The sequence below is a fragment of the Xiphophorus hellerii genome, chromosome 9 (genome assembly GCF_003331165.1).
Source record: "Xiphophorus hellerii strain 12219 chromosome 9, Xiphophorus_hellerii-4.1, whole genome shotgun sequence".
Classification (NCBI taxonomy): Eukaryota; Metazoa; Chordata; class Actinopteri; order Cyprinodontiformes; family Poeciliidae; genus Xiphophorus; species Xiphophorus hellerii.
Genome location: NC_045680.1, coordinates 29,263,620 through 29,290,605, shown reverse-complemented (window position 1 = coordinate 29,290,605; position 26,986 = coordinate 29,263,620). Strand labels below are relative to the sequence as shown.

At 41.5% G+C, this 26,986-nt stretch overlaps 3 protein-coding genes across 3 annotated transcripts in view; all 3 read right to left on the bottom strand.

Annotated features, from left to right (window-relative positions):
- Positions 1-13,967, bottom strand: part of LOC116726039 (rho GTPase-activating protein 39-like) — a 51,223-nt gene extending 37,256 nt beyond the window's left edge. The window contains exon 1 of the mRNA XM_032572520.1: positions 13,235-13,967. Within this exon, the coding sequence (XP_032428411.1) occupies positions 13,235-13,608 (374 nt within the window). The 5' untranslated portion in view covers positions 13,609-13,967. The remainder of the gene's footprint in view (positions 1-13,234) is intronic.
- The window catches only part of LOC116726052 (uncharacterized), a 591,833-nt gene that overhangs the window by 350,579 nt on the left and 214,268 nt on the right, over positions 1-26,986 (bottom strand). The window lies entirely within an intron of this gene.
- Positions 14,166-26,986, bottom strand: part of LOC116725903 (rho GTPase-activating protein 39-like) — a 103,627-nt gene continuing 90,806 nt past the window's right edge. The window contains exons 6-11 of the mRNA XM_032572308.1: positions 25,030-25,243; positions 22,979-23,052; positions 22,561-22,760; positions 19,912-20,003; positions 18,955-19,124; positions 14,166-15,755 (exon numbers count right to left, since the gene is read on the bottom strand). Coding sequence (XP_032428199.1) covers positions 15,561-15,755; positions 18,955-19,124; positions 19,912-20,003; positions 22,561-22,760; positions 22,979-23,052; positions 25,030-25,243 — 945 coding nt within the window. The 3' untranslated portion in view covers positions 14,166-15,560. The remainder of the gene's footprint in view (positions 15,756-18,954; positions 19,125-19,911; positions 20,004-22,560; positions 22,761-22,978; positions 23,053-25,029; positions 25,244-26,986) is intronic.

Here is a 26,986-nt window from a genome sequence, read left to right as displayed (position 1 = left end):
ATGCAGAGCAGGAGCAAAGAGGAAAGATAGGAGGAGGAAATTCAAACCATCTCTACCGTCTATCGTAATGGGCAACATGAGATCATTAGCTAACAAGATGGATGAACTTCAAGCCCTGACAAGGACTCAGCAAGAGTATAATAATTTTTTTACTGAGACATGGCTTCAGGATTGTATCTCCAACTCTAACATCTCTCTGCCAGGTTTCCTGACTACACCGTGTTCCAAGTTATTATGCAAGAGATATTTTCAAATGATGGTCAGTATAATTTTCAAGTCATGAACTATTACAGTATAAATCAAATTTCAATCAAAAACATCTTAACAGACCGAGTTCCATGTTAACATAGGACCTTCTTTGATATCACAGCATAATTCTTGCATCCATTGAACTTGTGAGTTTGTGGAGAGTTTCTGCTTGAATTTCTTTGCAGGATGTCAGAATACCTTCCCAGAGCTGCTGTTTTGATATGAACTGCATTCCACCCTCAGATCTTCTGCTTGAGGAAACTCCAAAGGTTCTCAATAGGGTTGAGGTCAGAGGTCAGAGGAGGATGGTGACCACACCATGAGTTTCTCCCCTTTTATGCCCATAGCAGCCAATGACACAGTGGTATTCCTTGCAGCATGAGATGGTGCATTGTCATGCATGAAGATGATTTTGCTACTGAAGGTACGGCTCTTCTTTTTGAACCATAAAAGAAAGTGATCAGTCAGAAAGTCCATGTACTTTGCTAAGGTCATTTTCACACCTTCAGGGACTCTGAAGGGGTCGACCAGCTCTTTCCCCATGATTTCAGCCCAAAAAATGACTCCACCACCTCCTTGGAATTGGTGGTGGCCATCCACCACCAATCTACTACTGCGTCCATCTGGACCATCCAGGGTTGCACAGCAGTCATTAGTGAACAAGTCTGTTTGAAAATGAATCTTCATGTACGGCTGGGCCCACTGCCACCGCTTCTGCTTGTGAGCTCTGGTTAGTGGTGGCCCAATAGTAGGTTCATGCACCGCAAGCCTCTGGAGGATCCTCCATCTTGAGGTTCCAGAGGCACCAGCAGCTTCAAATAACTTTTTGCTGCTTTGTAAGGGCATTTTAACAGCTGCTCTCTTAATCTGATGAATTTGCCTAACAGAAACCTTCCTCATTATGCCTTTAACTATGCAAACCCATCTTTGTTCTGATCAGCCACAAATCTCTTCACGGTACAATAACGTTTCAGTTTTCGTTAAAAATGACACGACTGTTGTTGGTCTCATCTCAGGCGGGAAGGGGGAGCTGGAGTACAGGGATGAGGTGAAGCGGCTGTCAGAGTGGTGTAAAGTCAATAACCTGCTCCTCAACATCTCCAAAACAAAGGAGCTGGTGATCAACTTCAGGAAGAACAAAACAGACATCCAGCCTCTCACCATAAGTGGGACCTGTGTGGAGAGGGTCCCAGTGTTCAGGTTTCCGGGCATGGAGTTGGAGGACAAGCTAACCTGGAGCACCAACACCAAGGAGCTGTTGAAGAAGGCACAGCAGAGACTGTACTTTCTGAGAATACTCAAGAAGAACCGTCTCCCCTCAGACCTGCTGCAGGCCTTCTATCACTGCTCCATAGAGAGTGTGCTCACGTACAGTCTGTGTGTCTGGTACGGCAGCAGCACATCCACGGACAAGAAGGCGCTCCAGAGGGTTGTTAGAGCAGCAGAGAGAACCATAGGCTGCCCCCTCCCCACTATGGAACAGATTTACACTTCCAGGCTCCACAAGAAAGTTTTGGACATTTTAAATGACTCTTCACACCCTGGCCATGGTCTCTTCCAGCTGCTGCCATCGGGCAAGAGATACAGAGCAATAAAAACCAGGACAAATCGCCTAAAAAACAGTTTTTACCCGATGGTAATCATGGCACTAAATTCAAAGGCATAAGAACTTCTGCTCTTGACACCACTTTGTTAAAAATGTAAATTCTGTTGCGACACCTCCAGGCGCTGCAACCATCTTCTGATGTCTATTTATTTCTCATTTTGTACTATTTATTTCTTTATCTTTGTATATTATCTATATACACAAAACCTGCATCTTAACTCGAGTCGAGCAAATCTCAATCTCGTTGTAACCTGTTGATGACAATGATAATAAATCTTATCTTATCTTATCTTAAAAATCTAATGTTTTCATATCTTGTCATACGGCACTACACTATCTGATGATTTTCGTCAGCAGAGAGATCCTTTCTCTTTCCCATATTGCTTGAAACCTGTGGCCTGCTTAATAATGTGGAACATCCTTCTTAAGTAGACTTCCTTTAATTGAGCTCACCAGACAAACTTATCAACCCAGCTATCTGAAATTAATTATAGTGATTCAAAGAGCCCTGACACACAATACAATCTATAAATTTAAAAGCACGACAAAAAATTTTATCTTTATGAGACTTAAATCCAATTTGCATAATTTGGAACACGGTGTATATGAGCAGACAGAGTTTGAAAAAGCAGCAGGAAAAGGAAGGGAGGTGGATTAGCAGTGCTTTGAATAACAGATGGTGTCTTTCAGGACATTCTAAGTCAAATTCAAAAATACATTATTAATCCCAAAGGATAATTAAATGTTTTTGTAGCTCATTAATTCAGATTCTTCAAAGAGTTATTGAAGATAGTGATGGCTGTTGTTAATTTAACACTTCATGTCACTGTGAAGCATCGTGTCTGCAGTTCAGACATTTAACTCTTGAGATCAAGTTTCCATCCATATGATTCACCAGTGTTATTTTAGCAGTTATTTACAGTCCACCCTCAGCCGTTGCCAATAATGCATGTGATGTCATTAGTTCAGTTGATGCTAGAATACAGACACACCTCAATTCTTGTGTGGCATTATCTGGTGATTTTAATCAAACCTCGCTCTCTTCAACACTGCCATGTTTCACCAGTTTGTCAGCTGCTCCACTTGAGAAAACAAAACTTTGGATTTGTTTTACCCTAATGTCAAAGATGCATATGTCTCCAAACCAAGACCTCCTCTGGGGAAATCGGATCATAATCTTGTTTTTTCTCCACTATAAATACAAACCCCTTGTGAAGAAGCTGCCTGTCAGGAAGATGACTGTTAGGAAGTGGTCACAGGAAGGAGAGGAAAACCTCCTGGGTTGTTTTGAAGCAAATGATTAAATTACTCTCTGCCAGCCACATGGAGATTCAAGGATTCAAAGATTTTCATTGTCATACAATTTCACAATTGCTTGTTTGTGGTATGAAATTGGAACTCAGATCTCAGATCAAGAAGTCAGTCACTGCCCTCCCTAAGCATTGCTATGTCCTGACATAGCAACCCCAATAATGGAGTACTCTATACTGTATGTGTGTAAATTAATTAATTGATTTTTTTTTTAAAAGTAAGATGTAGCTGAATTAGGTGCAGCTTGAGTTCATCAGTCTGACGGCTGAAGGGAAGAAACTATTTCTCAGCCTGGTGGTCTTGCTCCAGATGCTCCTCAGCCTCCTGCCTGAGGGCAGCGGCTGGAACAGCCTGTGTGCAGGATGGGTGGAGTCCTTCATGATGAGGAGCGCCTCCTCCTGCATTGTAGAGGTCCATGGTGGAGGGAAGGCTGCTCCCCACAGTCCTTTGTGCAGCCTTACCCACCCTCTGCAGAGCCGTCCTCTCAGCAGCAGTGCAGCTGCTGTGCCATAAGGTGATGCAGCTGTAGAGTATCCTGTGACCAGGTGAGGTCACTGAATACACACACCCCCAGGTACCTGCAGCTTGAGACCACAGCTACTCCTCCAATGTACAGGGGATGAAGAGAATCTTTGTCCCTTCTGAAATCCACCACCATCTCCTTAGTCTTTTTCATGTTGATGCAGAGGTTATTTTCTCTGCACCAGGTGTTCCACCTCCTCTCTGTATTTGGACTCATCACTATTCATGATGTGTCCCAGTACTGCTGTGCTTTGCAAGACAGCTAGGGTGCTTTTCAGAGCAGTCATATGTCAGCAGACTGAAGAGGAGGGGGTTCAGCAGACCGCCCTGCGGCCAGCCAGGGCTGAGGGTGATGGAAAAGAAGAGGATAGGATTGTGGATCCAGTCTGAGGTCTGTTGGTCAGGAAGTCCAGAATCCAGTTCAGGGTTTCCACCAGAAAACTTGCTAAGCCCGGTGGTGGTTCCACTAGCAGTCCACTGGGATTTTTTTTATTAAAAGATGTTAATTTGACAGGAATTGTAAAAATATTAGTGAGTAATTATGTTACTGGAAGACATTGCTGTCAATTCATTCTTCAGAGTCTTAAAAACAACAAATCCAAAATAATACTATTAAAATAAACATCAATTATTTGCACTTCTTTTAAATCCAAATTAAGTCATCAGTCAGTGAATCTAAAACCATGAAGTGCTGCTGATCACATTTAGAATGAAGCAGCTGCTTAAGGCCCTCCAGGCCTTCAGGTGACTCATAAATGCTAACATTTTATCACAGACCAATGTAAATTTAACATTTGTTTATTGAAAATATCAATGCTGTTAAATTTGATTTTATGGTTTCAGCATACAAGTAAATATAATTGCTTAACATTTAAATGTAAGATTTTAAGGAGTTGGCTAGTTTACTTTGGAGAAGTTCAAAGAATAATCTTCATAGTCAGATTATTGTTGCAGATACAATCTGATGCTATGAGTTTAATCTATGAGTCTGAGCTCTGTTCACATACAGGTGCTGGTCAAAAAATTAGAAAATCATGAAAAAGTTTTTTTAAATCAGTAATTCCATCCAAAAAATAAAAATTGTATATTATATTCATATAGACTGATATATTTCAAATGTTTATTTGTATTGGACAACTAATTAAAACTCCAAATTCAGTATCTCATCAAATTAAAATATTGTGAAAAGGTTCAATATTGAAGACCCTTTGTCCCACACACTTATCAGCTAAATATCTCAAAACACCTGCAAAGGCCTTTAAATGGTCCAATTCTGTAAGCTAAACCATAATGGGGATGACTGCTGACCTGATAGTGGTCCAAAAGATGACCTCTGACACCTTGAACAAGAGGGCAAGACACAGATGTTATTGCTAAAGAGGCTGGCTGTACAGAGCTCTGAGTCCAAGCACATTCATAGAGAAGTGAAGGGAAGGAAAAGATGTGGTAGGAAAAAAATTGACAATCGGGATAAAGCACCCTGGTGGGGATTTTGAAATAAAACCTATTTAAAAATGTGGGGGAGATTCGCAGAGTGGACTGCAGCTGGACTCAGTGCTTTAAGAACCACCACACACAGATACGTATATGCAAGTCATGGGTTTCAGCTGTCGCATTCCTTGTGTCAAACCACTCCTGAGCAAGAGACAATGTCAGAAGCATCTCAAATGGGCTGAAGAGCAAAAGTACTGGGCTGCTGCTGAGTGATCTAAAGTGATGTTCTCTGATGAAGGTAAATTTTACATTTCCTTTGGAAATCAAGGACTCAGAGTCTGGAGAAAGAGAGAACAGGCACAGAATTGCTTGAGGTCAAGTGTAACGTTTCCACAGTCAGTGCTGGTTTAGGTGCCATGTCATCTTCTGGTGTTGGTCCACCGTGTTTTCTGAGGTCCAAGGTCAACACAGTCATCTACTAGGGAGCTTTAGAACACTCCTTGCTTCCTGCTGCTCAACAACTTTATGGAGATGCAGATTTAATTTTCAAACATTACTTAGCACCCACACACAGTGCCAGAGCTACCAGCACCCAGTTTAAGGATCATGCCATCCCTGTTCTTAATTGGCCAGCAAACTCTCCTGACTTAACCCCATAGAAACTATATGAACTTTTGTGAAGAGGAAGATGCGATACACCAGACTCAACAATTCAGAAGAGCTGAAGGTCACAATCAGAGCAACCTAGACTCTCATAACACCAGAGCAGTGCCACAGACTGATTAGCTCCATGTCACGCCGCATTGCTGCAGTAATCCAGACAAAAGGAGCCCAAATAAGTATTAAGTGCTGTACTGTACATGCTCATACTTTTCATGGTCATATTTTTCAATTGGCCTACATTTCTAAAAATCCTTTTTGTATTGGTTTTAAGTAATATTCTAATTTTCTGAGATACTGAATTTGAGCTTTCATTAGTTGTCAGTTATAATCATCAATATTAAAAGAAAAAAATATTTGAAATATATCAGTCTGTGTGTAACAAATGAATATAATATACAAGTTTCACTTTTTGAATTGAATTACTGATTTAAATAAACTTTTTCATAATATAAATTTTTTTTGACCAGCACCTGTACATCTCAGTAAACTACAATTGTCACTGACTGCTTTTAAGGTAGGCCAATTAAACTACCCTCTTCTCCCAGAATTTACTAAATCTACTTTGAAATGTTGTTAGAGGTGTTGATGTTCTTAGCAGGGAGAGGGGCCCCTAAATCAAGTTCTGCTCAATGTGTCATACAACCTTGGACCGGCCCTGCATGATGAGCTAAATCTGCTGCACTGCACATCTCTGCTGGATACAGACGGGAAAATGGGAGATTTAATTTATGTAGCTTCAGTATCACTTCCATTTTATGTCTGTTGGGTTTTCAATAACCGCTATAGATTTTTAAAAAATGATTTTCAAACATTATTAGGCCAGAGCAACTCTTCGCTGTGAAGGCCCTCTTGTAATCGCAAAAATTTCTTCTTATTTTTCTGCAAAAAGAAGCAGCTTTTTGGAGGCTTTAACATATTCAAAACTCACCAACTTACATGTCTAATCAGAAGAAGTTGTAAACATGGAAACATTATAAAGATAGAAAGTTGTATATAATTGACAAGTCAAAATTGCTAACGGGCTGCACAGTGGCGCAGTTGGTAGCACTGTTGCCTTGCAGCAAGAAGGTCCTGGGTTCGATTCCTGGCCAGGGTCTTTCTGCATGGAGTTTGCATGTTCTCCCTGTGCATGCGTGGGTTCTCTCCGGGTACTCCGGCTTCCTCCCACAGTCCAAAAACATGACTGTCAGGTTAATTGGTCTCTCTAAATTCTCCGTAGGTGTGAGTGTGTGTGTGCATGGTTGTTTATCCTGTATGTCTCTGTGTTGCCCTGCGACAGACTGGCGACCTGTCCAGGGTGTACCCTGCCTCTCGCCCGGAACGTAGCTGGAGATAGACACCAGCAACCCTCCCGACCCCATTAGGGACAAGGGTGAACAGAAAATTCACAGAAATGGACAAAATTGCTAACATTCGGGGTTGTGTCTTGGGGACAGCCTTCATGTTCACCTTGGTGAAGAAGAGATTGTGAAGACCATCAAGGTTTGGAGAGAAGAATTGCAACCCTGGTGAGGCCAAACTCTGAGGTAAAGGTTGTGGTTTCAGAATTTGGATTTACTCTCAAATCTGCTGCTTCACACTGGTTTTTTTTTTTTTCTTTTTGTTGGATCAAAGGACCTTCACAGTTTTTGTCAAGAACATGTTCAAGATTTTTTTTAATTAGGTTTTTGGGGCTACATCTGCCCATTGGGGAAAAATATATATATATTTTTTGTATAGATATATTTATTCAGAATGTACAACCATCCCAAATCTACATCCAGTGCACAATAGTACATAATTTTTTTTGATTGAAAAAACAAACTGATAGGGAATTGATACTTTTTAACATTTATTTACTGATGCATCTGCTGTTTTTCTACTTCTGCAAGAAGTGATTTCCAGTTAAAGATGTTTCCAGACAATATGCAGACGCTTTCGCAGGTGTCTACGAAAATAGGTAACATCCTGTGTAAACCGAAGCTGTCTTAAAGAGTTACCATACAGTTGATGCATTTTCCTTTACTTGCCTATGCTGTTGAATTATCACTATGACGACACGCCTATGCTTAGAAGTTAATAAATATTGAAGGGCTGCAGGCCCCTGTTGGAGCTGGCGAGTTAACTCGTGTGACGCAGCTAAGTCTGACATACTTCTCCCCTTTTGCAAAAGACAAGTTTTTGTGTCCTTGTGATTCTTTAAAAGTTTATTTGAAGAATAAACCTAACACAACCTACAAAAATAAAACCCATCAACTCTTTCCAGAGCAAAATTACAGTAAAATTACCTTTAGCATTACACATGATATATCTTGAAAGGTCAGAAATAAGAGAAAAATAATACAGTAACAATATTAAAAGAATTGAAACAAGACCGTAAAGATCAATACAAATCAGTCTCTTAGATCTAATCTGGTGAGAATGTCCAGGAAAGGAGTCTATATCTGGTCAAACTCTGCCAATGTCCCTATTATGGACAATAAACAGCACCCTCTCCACCACATAGTGGACAGACAGCGGAGCCCCTTCTCACATAGACTGCTCCAGCTCCGCTGTCGTAGGGACAGATACAGGAAATGCCATCTCACTGTACAATAAAAGCTAAATCATTGTTCTGCACTAATCAGTCCAATTTTACACAAACTGCACTATGGCACACTTGCTGTACATATATTTAAATATACATATCTGCATTTTTTGAATCTTTGCAAGGACTGCTCTAAGTTGCTTTTTATATTAACAGCATTTCATATTTTTACAATTCATAGCATTTTATATTTTATTTTTATTTTTTATTTTATCTACAACTACTACTCAGTGGTAGTTGTTATTGTGTCTTGTCTCTATGCTGTAACTGTGAAGTAATTTCCCTGCTGGGATGAATAAAGTACTTCTATTCTATTCTATTCTATTCTATGTATTGAATGGAAAAAAAAAATCAGTAGTGCAGTATGACAACAGTTCATTAATCCAATGTTTCTGGTTTGGAGGCTCCATAGATTTCCAATTTTTAAGTATACTTTTTTCCTGCAGATGATGCTAACAGAACAAAGTATTTCCTGCAAGAATTTAATTTCAAGAACATAACATCTCCAAGTATCCAAACCCTGGGACCAGAATCTAAAGAAACCCCACAAACTGCTGATGTTATCTGAATGATATTATTCCAGTAGGTTTGCAAGTGTACACAACTCCAAAGCATATGAAGAAGATCCCCAACAGACGTCTTACATCTCTGGTATTTGTCAGTGATACCTGCATTAAGTTTACTCAAAATATAAGGGAGAAAATACAGTATATGCATATTAAATTGAATTTACCTGTTTTGTTGATATTAATATTGTTTGAGATGAATTTAGTAATCTGCTCCAGCTTTGGTCATCATATTTGCATCTTAAGTCCGATTCCCATTTTGATTTTTTTGAGTACTTTTCATTAGCTGCTGAATAGTCAAGAATAATTTTGTAAACACAAGAAAGAAGTCCTTTTGTAGTCGTATGTTTGGAATCTAACAAACATGTTTCAAGCAGGGTTTCCTCTGGTTTATTTGGAAATATCTCTAATGTTTCCAATCCAGTGTCTGATCTTCAAATATTTTAAATGATTGTGATTATGCAAGTCATAAAATTCCGATAATTGACTGAAGCTGGCAAAGACATTATTGGTATAAAGATCGCAGACTGATCTAATGCCTTTTCTGGTCCAAGTTTGTAATCTGCCATCTGCTACAGGCAGGGGAATGTTGGGGTTATCTTTAAGTGGTGTATTAACCAACAATCGTATGTTTAGGTTTAAAAGAGCATGTACCAAAACCATGCATTGTAGGTAGCTAAAATTGATGTAATTGTAGAGAGTTGCTTTTTGAACCCAAGAAGGGAATAATTGCTAATGACACGGACTTTAATTCTTGTTGTTCTATCGAGACCCACCTCACATCGTTGCCATTTGAATAAATCCACATCCAGAGAATATGAATCTGACAAGCTAAATAATATATTCTGAAATTTGGAAGGTTTAATCTACCCTAGCATAGGGAGCCTGTAGAGTAAGAAGCTTAACTCTTGAACCTTCACCATAAAAATAGACATATTGCTTTATCCAAATCTTTAAAAAATGTCATTGAAACTTTTAAGGGGACACATTGAAATAAGTAAATAAATTTAGGTATATAGACATTTTAATTGAGTTAACTTTGCCAACCAAAGATAGTGGGAGATCTATCCATCGTTCCAGCTCTGCTTTAGTTTATTAATTAATGACGTGTAATGCTTTTGGTAAATTTGGTCATACAAGGAACTAATTATGATGCCACGGTATGTAAAACCATCATTGCACCATTTGAAAGAGCCCAGCAGTAATTATGTCTCCTGCTCTGTCCTATTAAATGGAAACACTTCACTCTTGGAAATAATTGATTTTGTAGTCCGAAACTGCACTCTGTCACCCAAGATGGAAAAAGATTTAGATGGCTGAGATCCAAATACTAACAGATCGTCTGCGTACACCACAAGTTTATGTTCGTCTGTTCCCACTTTCATACCTGTAATAGATAAGTCAGAACGGATAGCAGCCACTAATGGCTCTATCACAATGGAAGATAGGCTAGGAGAACTTGGGCAGCCCTGTCTACAGCCTCGAGAGAGGCTGAATGCCTCCCATCCTGGACCCCTACCGCCAGAACAGGACCACAGAGGATGCAGTCTCCACAGCACTGAACTAAGTTCGCTCACAATTAGACAATAAAAACGCTTTCGCTAGGATACTGTTCACAGATTTCAGTTCAGCATTCAACACAGTTATCCCCTCAAAACTCTTCACAAAACTCGTAGACTTAGGAATCAGACACCTCATGTGCAACTGGTTACTGGACGTCCTGACTAGTCGACCCCCAACATGTCCGGCTGGATAACCACTGCTCATCTACCATCAACATAAACATCACGGTACCACAAGGCTGTGTGATGAGTCCTTTCCTTTATTCCCTACTCACCCATGACTGCAAACCTGTCCAAGGTTCCAATACCATCATTAAGTTTGCAGATGACACCACAGTGATTGGTCTCATCAAAAACAATGATGAGACAACTTGGTCAACTACAGGGAGGAGGTGGATGGTCTGGCTGAGTGGTGCTTAACCAACAACCTGAAAAAACCATGGAGCTCATTGTAGACTTTAGGAGGACCGCTGACCCACATTCACCCATTACATCAAGGGAATAGTGGTGGAGAGTGTGAACAGCTTCAAGTTCATGGGTGTCCACATCTTCAAGGATCTCCACCTGGACAACCAGCTGCTCCAAGCTGGTCAAGAAGGCTCACCAGCCCCTCTTCTTTATGAGGACTCTGAGGAAGAAGAACCCGACTGTCCTCAGACATCCTGGTGAACTTTTACCACTGCACCATTGAGAACATCCTGACCAACCGTATCCCAGTTTATTACTGGAGCTGCTCTGCCTCGGGACCGGAAGTGCTGCAAGAGGTGGTGACAGCCACCCAGCGCATCACAGAGCACAATTCCTGCCATAGAGAACATCTACAGGAAGCGGTTGTCTAAACGGGCTGGGAAAATCATGAAAGACCTCCAGTCAACCAGCACACACACTCTTCACTTTTCTGCCCTCTGGGAGGCCGCTACAGGAGCCTACGGACTAGGGCCATCAGGTACTGGAACAGTTTCTTTCCCACAGCTGTACACTCTTGACCTCCTGACACCTAAATAACAACGATGGCTGTATTCTCATATACACACGTGTTGACATGGACTGATATACCACTTATTTACCTGCACTTTTAGCTGTTAGTCACTTCTGTATATACTATATAGATAATCTACTCCTGTTCATGGTCTGTACACTCATAGCCTGTATATACGTATGCTTACAGTTTTAGCATATTTTTTAAAAAAAGAAAAAACTTCAATGTACATTTGTAATACATTTTTATTTTCTTGATAAGCACTTCTGGATCGGTGCAAACTGCATTTTGTTGCTTTGTACTTGTGATATATGCAATGACAATAAAGTTGAATTCTAATCTATTCTAGTCTATCTTGTTTACTATGCTGTAGAGCCAGAGATCAGAATGTTGTGGATGTGTCGGGGGAATATTGAAGAATTATGCCGGGAGATGTGGTAAAAGCTCCAGGTGTAATCTGGCCCTACATACTGTCCATGCAGGGCTGGATTCAGGTTGTATCACTTTGTTTCCATGGTCAGGATCAGGTCGTTATGCAGTATGTCTAGTTCTCCTTGAGCTGAGGACAAACTCTAATTGTCTATTCTTGTCCAATCAGTTAAAAATAAATAAAAATAAATAAAATGATAGACTTGAACTGGCTGGTGCTTCCATCTTGTGTTTAATGTATTACGAGTGGAATATCCATTTACAGGACAATGTGACCCCAGTACCTAACATCCACCAGTAACTGCACACAGCAACAGCTGACAGGACATAAAGATTAGATACTGAGGGCAAAGGATAGAGCTGACAGGATGCCGAGGAAGACGGTAACACACTGAGGAGGGAAACATTTTCAATGAAAAGGAACTTTAACTGTTGATAAAGCTCAATCTAATGTGAAGTGAACAGAATTCAGCTTCAGCTTGTAACTTATGAAAATATCAAAAATCATTCATCCTAGGCATTGCTTTGCTTCTTGAGAATTGTAGCTGGCATATACTCCTTCAGTGATGGAAGTTAATTTATTTACATCAGGTGGATCAGATTTTGCATGGCTTCCAGTGGAGTCAGTACTGGCTCAGTGGCAGGACTGTTGGTAGATGTGATCTTCATGCCTCAGAGGTATTAAAGGGGCCGATAATGTAAAAGAATTCAAAAGCTCTGAATAAGAGATTAAGACTTACGTGCAAAGCACTGAGAAGAATGCATATAACGCTGAAAAAATCAGATCACATAACAGATCACACTGCTATGTGATCTGATTGTTAACCTGATCAGCAGTATGCACAAGTGTCCCAGACAAAACTCTGCAGCCCCATAACTGTGAATTTGCCCATAGGTTTCTTTATTATAAACAAGAAAATGTGCATATAAAGAACAGTAACATCTAATAGATGGGGCTGTTTGAGAGTGGGTGTGTGTGAGACAGAGAGACATGTGCTGTGTAAAAAACAGTTTGCCAATATCACTATTGTGTCTTTGTGCAATGACAAAAAATAAGTATAAGTCTAGGTTTGGCCCAAATGATTCAAGAAGTTGATGCTGGTTCTATGAATGATGTTACCAACATTCAGGGCTGCATGGCTTTAAAATGCCAATATGATAGTATAAGAAGCAGAACCCAGAGCACTGAAGAACAGCAGCCTGGTGTTCTGTTTGAGTCTGTGAGAAAAACCAGGAAGAAGAATGAGATGAGCACAGTCTCACAGAGAAACAAGGGAGATGGGCTCATCTGAGTTACAGATATTGTATTGTTTCCTATTTAGCAGAGTTCCTAACACACAGCCTTACCTCTCTACCTCATCTTTGCTGCTCTGCTTTTCACAAAGCTCTTGGTCCAGGGAGGAGGAAGTGCTTCCTTCTCGGCTGACCCCGCTGTTACGTCCTGGGCTGTTGTCCGCAGATCCTCTCCCTTCTCCTCCAGCAGTAGAGCGGGGATTTATGGCATCTGTGTGCTGCTTCAGGGTCTGAAGCTTGGCTAATGGGATGATGTCACATCCTTGAGGCCTGTGCCACACTGTTCGCTGGGTGGAGGCATTGTAGTAGTAGAAGCGAGAAGTGTTGGGGTCAAACAGTTCCCACCACTGATTTTCACCAGTACGCTTGATGCAAACTCCCTGTGGGGGGTCCCACACACACTCGCCTGTCAGTAGGTTGGCATACATGCGCTCCCTGGTGCGGGGTTCAATGATCTCCACCCACTCCAACCTGCAGAAGGAGAATTCATGAAGAATTCTTAGCAGACAAAACAAGTGTCATCTCCATCTAAAACAGATTTTTGTTGAGGAAACAAGACTTTATCTAATTTTGCTGCCATTTGAACCTTAAATAAATTTGATTTCAGAGCTTTACCAAAAACTTGCTTCCAAATGTGAAAACTCTGACATTTTGTACAGAACCCTTTCAACCCTCAAGTTTTTCATTTGGGAATGATCAGAAGCAAAACAAAACACTAACCACCAGGAAAAACAGTGATGTTTCATATCACATTCAATTTGAGAGCCATGGCTACAACATGGCTCTCAAATTGACATGGCTCCCCTGAACACAACATATATGAATTAATTATAATATCAATCTTCATAAATCTTCTCCATGTCGACCCACTAACTGCAAAGTCATGAAACTTTGCAGTAAACAGACAAAAATACTCATCAAATAGGTTTGGCATGTTGTGTGTTCAGAGAAGCTCTTCTGCATACCTCAGTTGTGGTTATTTGAGTTACTTTTGCCGTTCTATCAGCTCAAATCAGTCTGGCCATTCTCCTCTGACCTCTGGCATCAACAAGGCATTTGGCCTATAGAACTGCCGCTCACTGGATATTTTCTCTTTTTCGGCCCATTCTCTATAAACCCTAGAAATGTTTGTGCGTAAAAATCCCAGTAGATCAGCGGTTTCTGACATACTCAGACCAGCCTGTCTGGCACCAACAACCATGGGTTGTTGGTGTTGTTCAAAGTCACTTATCATGGCTTTGAACATTAAGTGACTTAATGATCTGCATGTTGACTTGGCCATGTCTACATGCCTAAATGCATTGAGTTGCTGATGTGTGATTGGTTGATATGACAATTGCTTTAATGAGCAGTTGGACAGGTGTACCTAATAAAGTGGCCTGTGAGTGTAGAGCATCCATACCTGCTGGAATCAAGCTTTTGAATCACTTCATGCCATTTAAAGGAATTGAACTCAAGTCTTTAAGCTGCCCCTAAACAGCAAAACTGCAGGGTGAGGAGAGCCTGTCTTCATAAACCTTGGATCATTATGAAAATTCTCCAAACCCAGAGGAGAGTAAACTTCATCGCCCTGTAATCAAAACAGGGCTCCATCTTCTTCAGCATGATGCTCCTCTGTGTCTATGAAACCATGGTTTTATCTGATTTTCTGTTCATCTTCAGGCAAGATCACAAATGGACAAATGAAGAAATGTATTCCATTACAGAGTTCTTAGCTCCTAATAAGTTTAGTGGGAGTCATAACGATAACAAACAGATAGAGCCAAACCATATCGATAAAGCTGTTTCTCCCGTGAAGTGTGAGACATTAGTGGAATGTCTGCTAAACATGCACTAGTTCTTTAACTTTACTGAAGAACACTCCTCTAATCAGATGGCATTACTGCAGACTTGTAAGACTTGTATGGAAGTGTGCAATTGACAGTGAATGTCTACTTAAGCCAGGCAACAGAAAGTGAAAATAACTTCATACAAAACTTACAATTAACCAGAGGTCTGCAGATCTGAAAGAGAAATTCATGTAATGATGAGATCCCTGCAGAAATCTTCAAGCTGAATGTTTATAGTGTAATAATGGATGTGAAGGCACACACAGTACTGTTAGGTTCAGCAAACCCCAACCAAACATTGTTGGTTTATATGCAATATTACAGCTGGACCAAATCCACAGAAATTGAAACAGCTGATACAACTGAAAATGTAAAGCAGCCAAACTCAAATCAAGGCAGTTTTTGTCGTCAAAAGTAAACATGAACTTGCCAAGTATTCACCAGCAGCAACGATTTGAATGTATGGTGTCCATGTGCTGTGGGAGTGTGCAGGGAGCAGGTTAAAGGGAGCACAGGAGAGGCTGTAGGTCACTGAACAGCTGTAGGGGGCGCTATAAGATCCCATCCATGAAGCTGGTGTCTAGTCGCTGGATGAGCACTCGAATGAAGGACATCTCCTTACGGGTGTTCTCAAAGATCACCCTGGGATCATCTGACTGGCAACGTAGACAGTTAGGAGCCATGACCATGGCCAGGTTGTTCACATCCATCTTGGTAATGGCTACATTGGCAGGTTGGGCAAAAACCTAAACAGAAAACATAATTTTGTGTCATTTGTGTTTTTTGACCAAAAGATACATTTTACAGCCAGTGGACTGCAGGGATTTACAGTGTTGATGCTGTTGTCTGGACACATGGCACTCTTCCCCAGGTGAATGAGCTAGGGAGGACTGAGCTAAACAGCTGTTAGTGGACCAGACACAGAGCTATAGAAGTACTTACCAGATCACAGTCTGACCAGAGGTACGTGTCATCAATTGTTTCATTTACAAAGCTGAAGGTAGCAGCAGCAGCAGCAGCAGCAGCAGCAAAACACCAACTCCTATGGCCAACTCTGTCCTCTTCATCCATTTGGTCCTTGTCATCTTCATCACCTCTTTTGATTTCTACATTCTGATCGATTTCGATGTGCTCCGGTTCAAATTGAAAAGGCTTAATAACGTTAAGCCCGTTTGGCTGGACAGAGCTAGCGTAGTTGGACCTATACACATCATTTACCTGAATTCATTGCAGCGTGAACAACATGGCGACGTTCGTGTGACAATATTTTATTAAATGTCTAAAAACAAAACAACCTACACTATTGTTACGGTATTGTTTTTACATATAAAATAAATATTTCTCAAATAAAGTCTATCGTTACAACTCAAGAAATCCCAAGAGCCAGCTTCTGCAACCGAGGATCGGACCGCCAGGGTCCCCTCCCTTGGCCGCCACCCATCACACAATGCACCCGACCCCTTTGGCCCCTCTCACGGGTGGTCGAGGCGGCTGATCGGAGCTGTGGCCGCAAGGTTGTCGGTGCCTGTCACGGCGGCAACCCTCGAACCCGTTGGTGGACATCTTCGGCGAGGGATGCCGTCAGGCTGAAGAAGGAGTCCTATCGGGCCTTTTTGGCCTGTGGGACCCCGGAAGCAGCTGATGGGTACCGGCGGGCGAAGCGGCATGCGGTTCAGGTGGTTGCTGAGGCAAAAACTCGGGCATGGGAGGAGTTTGGAGAGGCCATGGAGAAAGACTTCCATATGGCTTCGAGGCGATTCTGGTCCACCATCCGGCATCTCGGGGGGGGCGGGGGGGGGAAGCAGTACAGCACCAACACTGTTTATAGTGGGGATGGTGTGCTGCTGACCTCAACTCGGGACATTGTGGGCCGGTGGGCAGAGTACTTCGAAGACCTCCTCAATCCCACCAACATGCCTTCCATTGAGGAAGCGGAGCCTGGGGACTCTGGGTTGGGCTCTCCAATCTCTGGGGACGAGGTCGCCGAGGTGGTAAAAAAGCTCCTCGGTGGCAAGGCTCCGGGGGTGGATGAGATCCGCCTGGAGTTCCTTAAGGCTCTGGATGTTGTAGGGTTGTGTTGGCTGGCGCGACTCTGCAATATTGCATGGACATCGGGGGCAGTTCCCCTGGATTGGCAGACTGGGGTGGTGGCCCCCCTGTTCAAAAAGGGGGACCGGAGGGTGTGCTCCAATTATAGAGGAGGACACTATTAAGTCTCCCTGGCAAGGTCTATTCGGGGGTCCTGGAGAGGAGGGTCCGTCGGATAGTCGAACCTCGGATTCAGGAAGAGCAGTGTGGTTTTCGTCCTGGTCATGGAACACTGGACCAGCTCTACACCCTCGGCAGGGTCCTGGAGGGTGCATGGGAGTTTGCCCAACCAGTCTACATGTGTTTTGTGGACTTGGAGAAGGCGTTCGACCGTGTCCCTCGGGGAGCCCTGTGGGGGGTTCTCCGGGAGTATGGGGTACCGGGCCCTTTGATACGGGCTGTCAGGTCCCTGTATGACCGGTGTCAGAGTCTGGCCCGCATTGCCGGCAGTAAGTCGGGCTCGTTTCCGGTGAGAGTTGGACTCCGCGAGGGCTGCCCTTTGTCACCGATTCTGTTCATCACTGTCATGGACAGAATTTCTAGGCGCAGCCAAGGTGTTGAGGGGATCCGATTTGGTGGCCTTAGGATCTCATCGCTGCTTTATGCAGACGATGTGGTCCTTCTGGCTTCATCAGGTCGTGATCTGCAGCTCTCGCTGGAGGGGTTCGCAGCCGAGTGTGAAGCGGCCGGGATGAGGATCAGTGCCTCCAAATCCGAGGCCATGGTCTTGAGCCGGAAAAGGGTAGAGTGCCTTCTCCGGGTCAGGGGGGGTGTTCTGCCCCAAGTGGAGGAGTTCAAGTATCTCGGGATCTTGTTCACGAATGGGGGAAGAAGGGAGCGAGAGATCGACAGGCGGATTGGCGCAGTGTCTGCCGTCAAGCAGGCGCTGTACCGGTCTGTCGTGGTGAAGGGAGAGCTGAGCCAAAAAGCGAAGCTCTCGATTTACTGGTTGATCTACGTTCCCACCCTCATCTATGGTCATGAGCTTTGGGTCGTGACCGAAAGAACGAGATCGCGGATACAAGCGGCCGAAATGGGTTTTCTCCGTAGGGTGGCTGGGCTCTCCCTTAGAGATAGGGTGAGAAGCTCAGTCATCCGGGAGGGACTCAGAGTAGAGCTGCTGCTCCTTCACATCGAGAGGAGCCAGTTGAGGTGGCTCGGGCATCTGGTCAGGATGCCTCCTGGACGCCTCCCTGGTGAGGTGTTCCGGGCACGTCCCACTGGGAGGAGGCCCTGGGGAAGACCCAGGACACGCTGGAGGGACTATGTCTCTCTGCTGGCCTGGGAACACCTTGGGATTCCCCCGGAAGAGCTAGAAGAAGTGGCCGGGGAGAGGGAAGTCTGGGCCTCCCTTCTGAAGCTGCTATCCTCGCGACCCGACCCCGGATAAGCGGAAGAAGATGGATGGATGGATGGATGTTACAACTAATCATGGATCCCTTTAAGTCTGCTGAGGTATGGGGAGTTTCAGCATGTTTGTCTGCCTTTAAAAAAGAAAAAAAGATGTGGCAGAATAACTGGACAAAACCATTCCTGACTCCTGGAGAAATAGGATTCCTCTAGACATTGTTGGAGATAAGTTTTTTGATTTCAGGTTATACTGAATATAGATGTTGTGACTTTGCAAAAATAATTTTCGAGAGGAAGACAAGAACTCCCTTAATCAAGTACAGCTGGGATGAATTTATTACCATGCACCATTACATACTGTATATGAATAAAAGTAAAAGGAACCAGTTGTTCATCAATTGCCTCAGTGTGAAATGGTTGAAATATTCCAGCTCCAACTGAATCAGAAAATGATCAGGTGATTGATACAACAGCACATCTTCATGGCACTGTGAGTGAGTCTGTTACCTGTAGGAAGCGAATGAGGTAGCAGAGTACCAGCTTGTTGATGTGTGGCAGGCCCAAAACCACATTGACAGCAGCCTCTGGGTTGTCATAGCTACTAATGCACTCCTCGTAGAACTCGTGAGGGATCAGCGGCTCTTCCAGTTCCCGGTACCAGAGTTTCAACAGAGAAGCTGGGATTGAACCCGACAACACAGAGCAACAGGTTAGAACATTTAAACAATACCCTGATGATCTTCAGATCCCCAGATCCATCTTTCAGTCCCTCCTCCTTAATATCTACATGCTCAACTGACTCAGGTTAATAAACAAGATAAGTTACCATAATTATACAGGTGATACAAAGTCACCAAGTGACTGGCCCCTTTCAAGTGTTGAGCAGAACAAATCCAATTCATGACACATCATATCTTAGTCTATAAAAATGAGTTAGAGAAATGTATGGAGTTATAGTTGAGGTCAAAAATATTACTCTCCCCTCCCCTTAAATTTTAAGTACTGTTCAAAAATTCCCCAAGTGCTGTTAAACAGAACAATGTTTTTAATACAGCTTTTCCAAACATCATAGTTTTATGTTAGATGCTTTACTTTGCACAGAAACTGAATTATTTCACAAAAACTACCAGGGCCACTAAACCATCTTCTTTGCACAAGTTTTGCCTTTTTAAACCCTCACAGACTTTGCTTGAGGTCTCTATGTTAAAAGGAAATAAATGCTTTTCACTTTCACCACTGACTTGCTCAGGACAAGAACTTGATGCAATCCATGCTTTGTAACTCAGTTCTAATCAACTGACTTTACTAAGCAATGTTTAGGATTAAAACTGTGTAACTGGATCTGAAAGAGAGTTGGACTTAATTTTGCCACCAGATGCATGTTACTGAGGTATTACAAAGAATACATGGAACAATTTTTATCTCTATGATAGAAACATTAGAAAAACATAGTATCCTGTTCACCTGGGATGTGTGGATCTTCCAGTCCTGTGGGAATTTTCCATTGATCAACTTGCAGCTTTAGAGCATTAACTTCATCTATGTCCCCTGGAACCCTAGAGATCAAAGGCAAAGGCAGGAATCGTCAGATAAAGCTTCTGCATGTTGGTGTGTAAGCTAAAGCCTAGTTCACATGACACAATTAAAATTTTTTTTTTGCCCTGGTTTCCCTAACTGGGAGCGAGAACGCAACCTGTTAAATATTGAATGTGACAGGTAGCCAATTAGAAAACGCAGTGACGTAAGCACTGAAGGGAATCCGGTGGACATCAGAGATGATATGTGGAAACTATCATGTGCTTAATAAATATGGATGTTTATTCAGATAAAAATGTTAACTACGAAAAAACATAACTCGCCTCCAAATCATAGTGCAGCAAATAGAGTGGCTGCTCCCTCCGTCTTTTATCAAACGCCTTTTCTTTTTGTTTTGTCTTTTATCGCTTAAAATTAGTCCATCTTCTTATTTTTAAACTATGTAGAGATTACGATGGGGAAAAATCTAGGGAAAGTTACAGTGGTTTTATGTTCCTTAATTAAATAGAAAATCTTTTTAAAAAGGTGGAAAAAGTAATAAAACTAGTGGTGAGTGATATGGTGTAAAAAAAAGGGGGACATTTTGAACTGTTACACATGTGGGCCTGTGACCTGTTTTGGATAAATTTATTTTGACAAATACTGCACAGAGATTTCTAAAATGATAATGATTACATAAATTCTACTTTGATATCAAAATTTAATTTAAAGTAGAATCATCTGATTGGAGGGTTTTTACTCAAGATTTTACAGGTAACATTGAAAACAAACAGGGTGACATCTACTGTTTTGAAACTTTAGAAATTTTGCTTTATAGATAACTGCTTCAAATTTACTTGGTATAATAAAAATTGGAGACTAAAATGTTGGTACATTTTTTTCTTACTTTTCAGGTTATCTTTTAGAATGGAGATAAAAAAACAGGACAGATTTACTTGGAGCACACAACACATTTTATTAATTCTTATGGCAGGAACTCTTGACTGATTATAAATACTTTGGAATCACATAAAAGAGGGATGTGGCATTGATGAAGATTGGGAGATCTTTAGCAGACTTGATCTTTCATCATGGCATATTCTAAATTTTTTTTCACTTATTTTATCCTCAAAACAGGACTTCTTTTTCATTTAAAGTGATCACTTTAAAGTGTTTAAAAGAAGGTTACAGGATGGGTAAAATAAATACGATTGGATGTATGATTTAAATCAGAAATTATGGAACAGCTGCAGATTGATTTAAGTTCATTATATTGGTTACAAAATATTCTTGTCTTGGAGACAACTTATGATTCCAATCTAAATTGAAATACTATGTTGAGATTCTAATTAATTTGATAATTTTACTTCAATGTGGGGATGAATATAATGGAAGAGGAGCAATCAGAATTCAGCCTTGGTTTGAAGTAGATGGAATTTATTGATTTTTTTTAATTAAGAGACTGTCTCATCCAGTTTGGAAATTTGTTTTTACTAACAAACTAATTTACTAACTGAAGTAATTGGTGCTTTCTGAGTGCCTTGGTGTACCAGCAACCATGCTCAGCAAACCTGTGGAGAAGCAATGCACTGACACTTTGGTCACCTTCCTCATCAGGATGACCTGCCAGGTGAAGGATTCTACCAATGTGACCGACTCTCGAGGTGAGCTGCTGATGAGGCTGGACATGTGGCTCTATGCTGAGCTCAAGCTGCAGTAGTTCAACAAGCTGCTGATGACCAAGGAGCAGCCACCCAAGCTAACATCTTCAACAGCTGCACCAGCCTGGAGATTCTGTGTTTTCTGTTGATCATGTTGCAGTCTCCGGCGGTCCTGGCCCACTTCAAGCTGCTGCAGTGTAGCATCGCAGCATTCATAACTTGTGGCAACACCAAGATCCTATGGGGGTTTACTGGAGATGTACTGATGTATGGAGGAGGACAAGATTCCTGGTGACAGCTGGAAGGAATGGTCCACTAGATAGCTTAGAACACACATGGACATATTTAATGACTGCTATTTATCCCAAAAGAGGGAATGTTGAGAATAAATAATTCTGTGTTTTCCTTCTCTCTTTAGATTGTTGCTGATCTAAAGCTAAAAGAAATCACAGGTTAGGAAATGCCCTCATAGCTAAGATTACAGCATACTAGGAGCTAGGTAACACCCTGTTTGGGGCGTAACTTAGATAGAGGCTAAAAAGGAGATCACAAACTCTTCTGGGATGCCATTTTGACTGTTAGCTCTTAAAGGTAGCAGGTCATAATGGACCAGCTGTATTTTGGTATTAATAAATGGAATTCATGAATTCAACTCACTGACTCTTCTGTAACCTCATACATCAAGAACTCAGCATAGAGAACAGTTAATTCTCCACCCAACCCAGAAAAGGAATTAGAACGAACTTACAATCATGCTTCCAAATATTACCAGAGAAGTATGATGAGGTAACCAAACCAAAAAGCACCCATATATATTTTAAGAAACAGAGTTCTTGTCTGTTATAGCTAACTGAAACGCTATCTAACTCCTCCATATTCCAGCTTCTGCCAATTTTCTTACTTGAACTCATTTTGCTTCCTTCTATATGTCCCTCACCTGAAAATGCCCTCTGTTTGGTCTCCATTGAGACCCAGAACCTCTTCAGAGAGACGGGCCTGGACCCAGGGCAGCTGGCGGTCTGGATATCGCTCCTTCTGAAGCACCATTACTTCCTCTAATGAAGAGCCAAACATGGATGGACTAAATATGGCATTCCTGGCGTGCTGGATTTCCTCAAGAGAGGGCTTCTGGAGCCCCTGATGAGACACACAGAAACATTTATGGAACACACAGGGCTACCAAAACCTGATAGTCATATATCAGTACAGTACTCCAATGCATTAGATGGATTGAGTATGGTATGTCTTCCCTGTTTGTGAATTGTCACAATCTTACAAACTTTTGCATCTTCTGGGTTTTTTTGTTCTGCACGTTTCCCCAGCTCAGTTGTTTTAGATCTGTGGTTAATCTTTACCTTTTTGGCTCCAGTCAAAGCAGCTTTCATCAGTTTCCTGTAGCAGTATTTGGCGTAGCTGCTAATGGCAACTCCTTGAAAACAAAAAGACAAAGTTTCAGCAATTAAAACTGTTCCTGTTTGAGTCCATGCTGATGGATTCTTTCAACATAAATAGATTTTCTTCTATCACTTTTTTCTTTTCTCATTCTTTTCATTAATTCAGGAGCTACAGTCACACCAGTGTGGCAACAACACAGACCTTAGTGTCTTGTTTTTCCCACTTGACTGATGAGAAAAGATCAGTCCTCATTTGCATACATGTCCTGTGTTGCATATCAGGTCTTATCTCCTCTCAGAACATGTCCGAACCTTCTGGACTCTGACTGCTCAGTTTGTCTCCTGAGGGACCTGACATGCAACACAAGACATATTTATGAGAACAAGATCTTAAACATGTTACCTAAAATAAAGGTTTAAACAAAAATTGTTGTTTTTAATGTTGATGTTAAAATGAAACACAAGTACCTTGGGAGCCCAGCAACACTACTGAAAGCTGACTGCTTTAACAGATGGATTCAACTAGAAGTTAACTAGAAGTGTTTGTCAGTGTGACTTTCTACAAAGTCAACTTCAACAGATTAGGTTCATAGCTTGAAATGCATGAATATCAAGTGTTGCCTCTTAGCTATTCTTCTGGGTTACTATTACCCTTATTAGCAGATTATTATTATTTTACTATCACTATCATCATTGTTTTTCTGGATTTTAGTCTTTGTTATATAACACAAATTATGAAGAATTTATAGGGTGTATATCGGCAAAGAGTTTGTAATATTCTGATGCTGTATGTCCAGTTGTTATTTACAATTATTACTATCATTATGAATACCATAACAGGGTTTTAATGACAAATTTCTGTAATTACTGAGTCGGTAAGTAATATATTTCATTAAATTGAGAGAAGAGGTAGTATTAAATAAGTGTTCACTTCTTCCTACTCCATTTCTGTTGGGAACTGGGGTTTTGGGGACTGTTGTCTGCTGCTTTCTTTTAGTTGTCCACCAGATAGAGCCTGGATACCACATGTACCTGGAAGGCGGGCCTGACTCCTGCACCTTCACACACCTGTAACTTGTTTGCTGCCATCAGTGTTGAGTATAGGAGGAGCAATCTGCCAGCACTTCAGCGCCTGAGTGTTAACTTATCTGGGTACCTTGAGCCACTCTGAGCTCGTCTCTGAGATCACCTAGCAAATCTCTAGCTAAGGACTTTCTTTGTTCTGTTTCTAGAAATTCCCCTGTGGTGCCTTGGACCATTCCCTTCGTGTTGCCCAAGAACCCAACCTCCTCAAGCAAACTCTCACTGAAGGATCTTCTGGTTTTCTTCATCCATTGCTGGCAATGAACTGCTCCTCTTCATCCACTGCCTGTGAGTCTACCTGTCCACCCTCCAACGCAACCCAAAACCTTCTGTCAGCTCTCAGCTCCCTCTCCAGGACCAACCTAACCCGAGTCACCACAGTTTTTCCCCCCTGGTGGATTCTTCATCAATCCAGTAAGCTACCCAGTCTGTCATCAGATTCCCACTACGCTGCACATATGTCACCTCTGCTTTCGTCTCTCCCTAGTGTCCCGGGAAGCCTGGTTCCCTGACCAGTAGTCAAAAACCCCTCTTTCTGTCATTTCTATCACTTGTATAATAAATCACCTTTATCTGATTTCCAAGTTTCCCTGGTGTGTTTCTGTATGTGGGTCAGGCATCTAACCTCCAACATGACAACTTCAATAGAAAATGCAAGCTAATTATTTTATTCTTAGTGATGTATGCACATGTTTTCTCTTGTCTTACTGATAACTTGTTTTCTTTTGATTAAGAAACCTGTTTGAAATAAAAAAATAAATGAAACAAAGTGAAGACATCTTCTGACCAGTCATAACAATTAAACATGGAACAATTTAAATCGGAGGCTGGAGAAATGAGCAAAATGACAAAAATGAGCAAGTAAAAATGTAAGTACACTGAGAGGATGCATGAAATGTGGTGCTTAATGTCTATACCCACTCATGTACCTTTAGTGTCATTAAGTGGGTCCATGTGCCTGTAGATATAACCCTCCAGGTAGGTGTGGAAACGGGGGGTGGGAGGAAAGAAAGCTAGGCAGATGGCCATCAACTCCCAGCCACGCTCCAGGCTGTCATACCGGAAGTTCTCTGTAGTTTGACGGCACAACTGGATGTAGAGCTCATCACGGAGACCCTGGTTACTCCACCCCCGCACCACCACCTGAAAGAGAAAGCCAGGAAACTGTCTAGTTAAAGACAGGCTCTTATCTTTATTCAACTTATTTCTAGGAGTTGTGCTAAAAGACTTATTGTGGGTGTAACTTCCAGGAATGTTACCTACAGACTCTTCTCAAAGACACAACTGTGGAAGAGTTTGGTGTGATATCAGTCCAGTAAGCTAAGTTTTCAATCAGACAATATTAAATTACACTGCTAATGTCTGACAGTCCAATGTGTTTATTTAACTGCAAACACTGGTGGTCCATGTGACATACATGTCCAACAATGTAGCTTCCATGAAAAAGAAGATCGGCAGTCAAGGAAGACTCCATGTTTTGCTTGAGAGCCATGTACCCTAAAACAGACATCTGGGAAACTGAGCTCTTCAAGTTAGTTCTTAAAAAAAAAAGAACAAGTGACTATAGTCTATTTTAACATGCTGTAGTTTGTATATCTGTTTGAAACAGTTAGCTCTTAACATATTCTCATTCTCTAGGCCACTATTCTGTGTTTAACACTCTCTCTCCCAAACAACTCAATTTAAGGAGCACTAACAAGTGACGTCAGTAAGTCTCTAATCGGATAACTTTTTTCAGTAACGAGTAAACTAATACATTGCTATTTCAAATCCAGTAAAAAGATTAACGTTACTCATCCAAATCACTGTGTGTTACTGTTTTTTTCATTTTCTCAATTAATTTAATCTTATTTCCTCTATGCATCTTGGAGAGTGACCTCCGTTTCTATGCAACAATTCAATCACGTTATCAGCAGCAGTGATAGCACGTCTTGACAGAAACGCAAACGTTGGAGGGAGGAGAGAAAGATGCATTTTGTTGCTGGAAAAACAGGAACTATTTTGAGGTTATATCTGCAAAAGATGACAATACGAAGGTTCAATGTATCCTCTGAACTGGCAAGAAAGTTGTCTCGCTTCAAAAATAGTACATCAATTCTGAAGAAACTAGAGTTTCAGCACACGACAATCAAACTGAAAGAGCAAGCGCCACCAGGTGATTCAAAGACGAGAGCTGTAACAGGAGCAGGGCCGGCCCAAGCCTCCATGGGGTCCTAAGAAAATTTTGGTTTTGAGGCCCTCTGTGTTGCTAATATGTGAATTGCTGCAATCAACAGTAAGACGATTAGATTATTCACACACCTACTCTCATTGCATCTCTGACAGTGTTGTTTATATTATATATGCATATATCATCTAGTGGTAATAAACACAGCACCCCCCGCCCAAAAAACCCCCCAAAAAACTAGCATGCATTTGACGTAAGATGGAATACATACACACATATCTATGATATACTTGGATTAAATTAATTTCTCAATCCCAATAGCTAAACATTTAATTGATACCAGGTGAGTCTTTCTTGTCTGAGAATGTGGATGTGGGCTAATTTTGTGCCATCAAATAATTTTTGCAGTTCTCCTGCAGTTTTATATCAACTTATAGGTTAATATATAAATAATCTTTGTTTTAGCCACAAACATCATATCGCCAACTACAACTTGGAGTAGCTCACTGATATATTAATGGAGTAGCCATACACTGTAAAACATTAGAAGGTGGTTTAACTTGAAAATGAAAGTCCACCTGCTGCCTTGAAAATGTCATTTAAGTCAACAAGAAAATTGTACTTGTTTTAACTCAGAAATTAAAGTTCATGAAGTTGATTTTAACAACATTCTTTAACAAGAAGTTGTGTAAACATTCTTTTGTAAGTTTATTAATCTT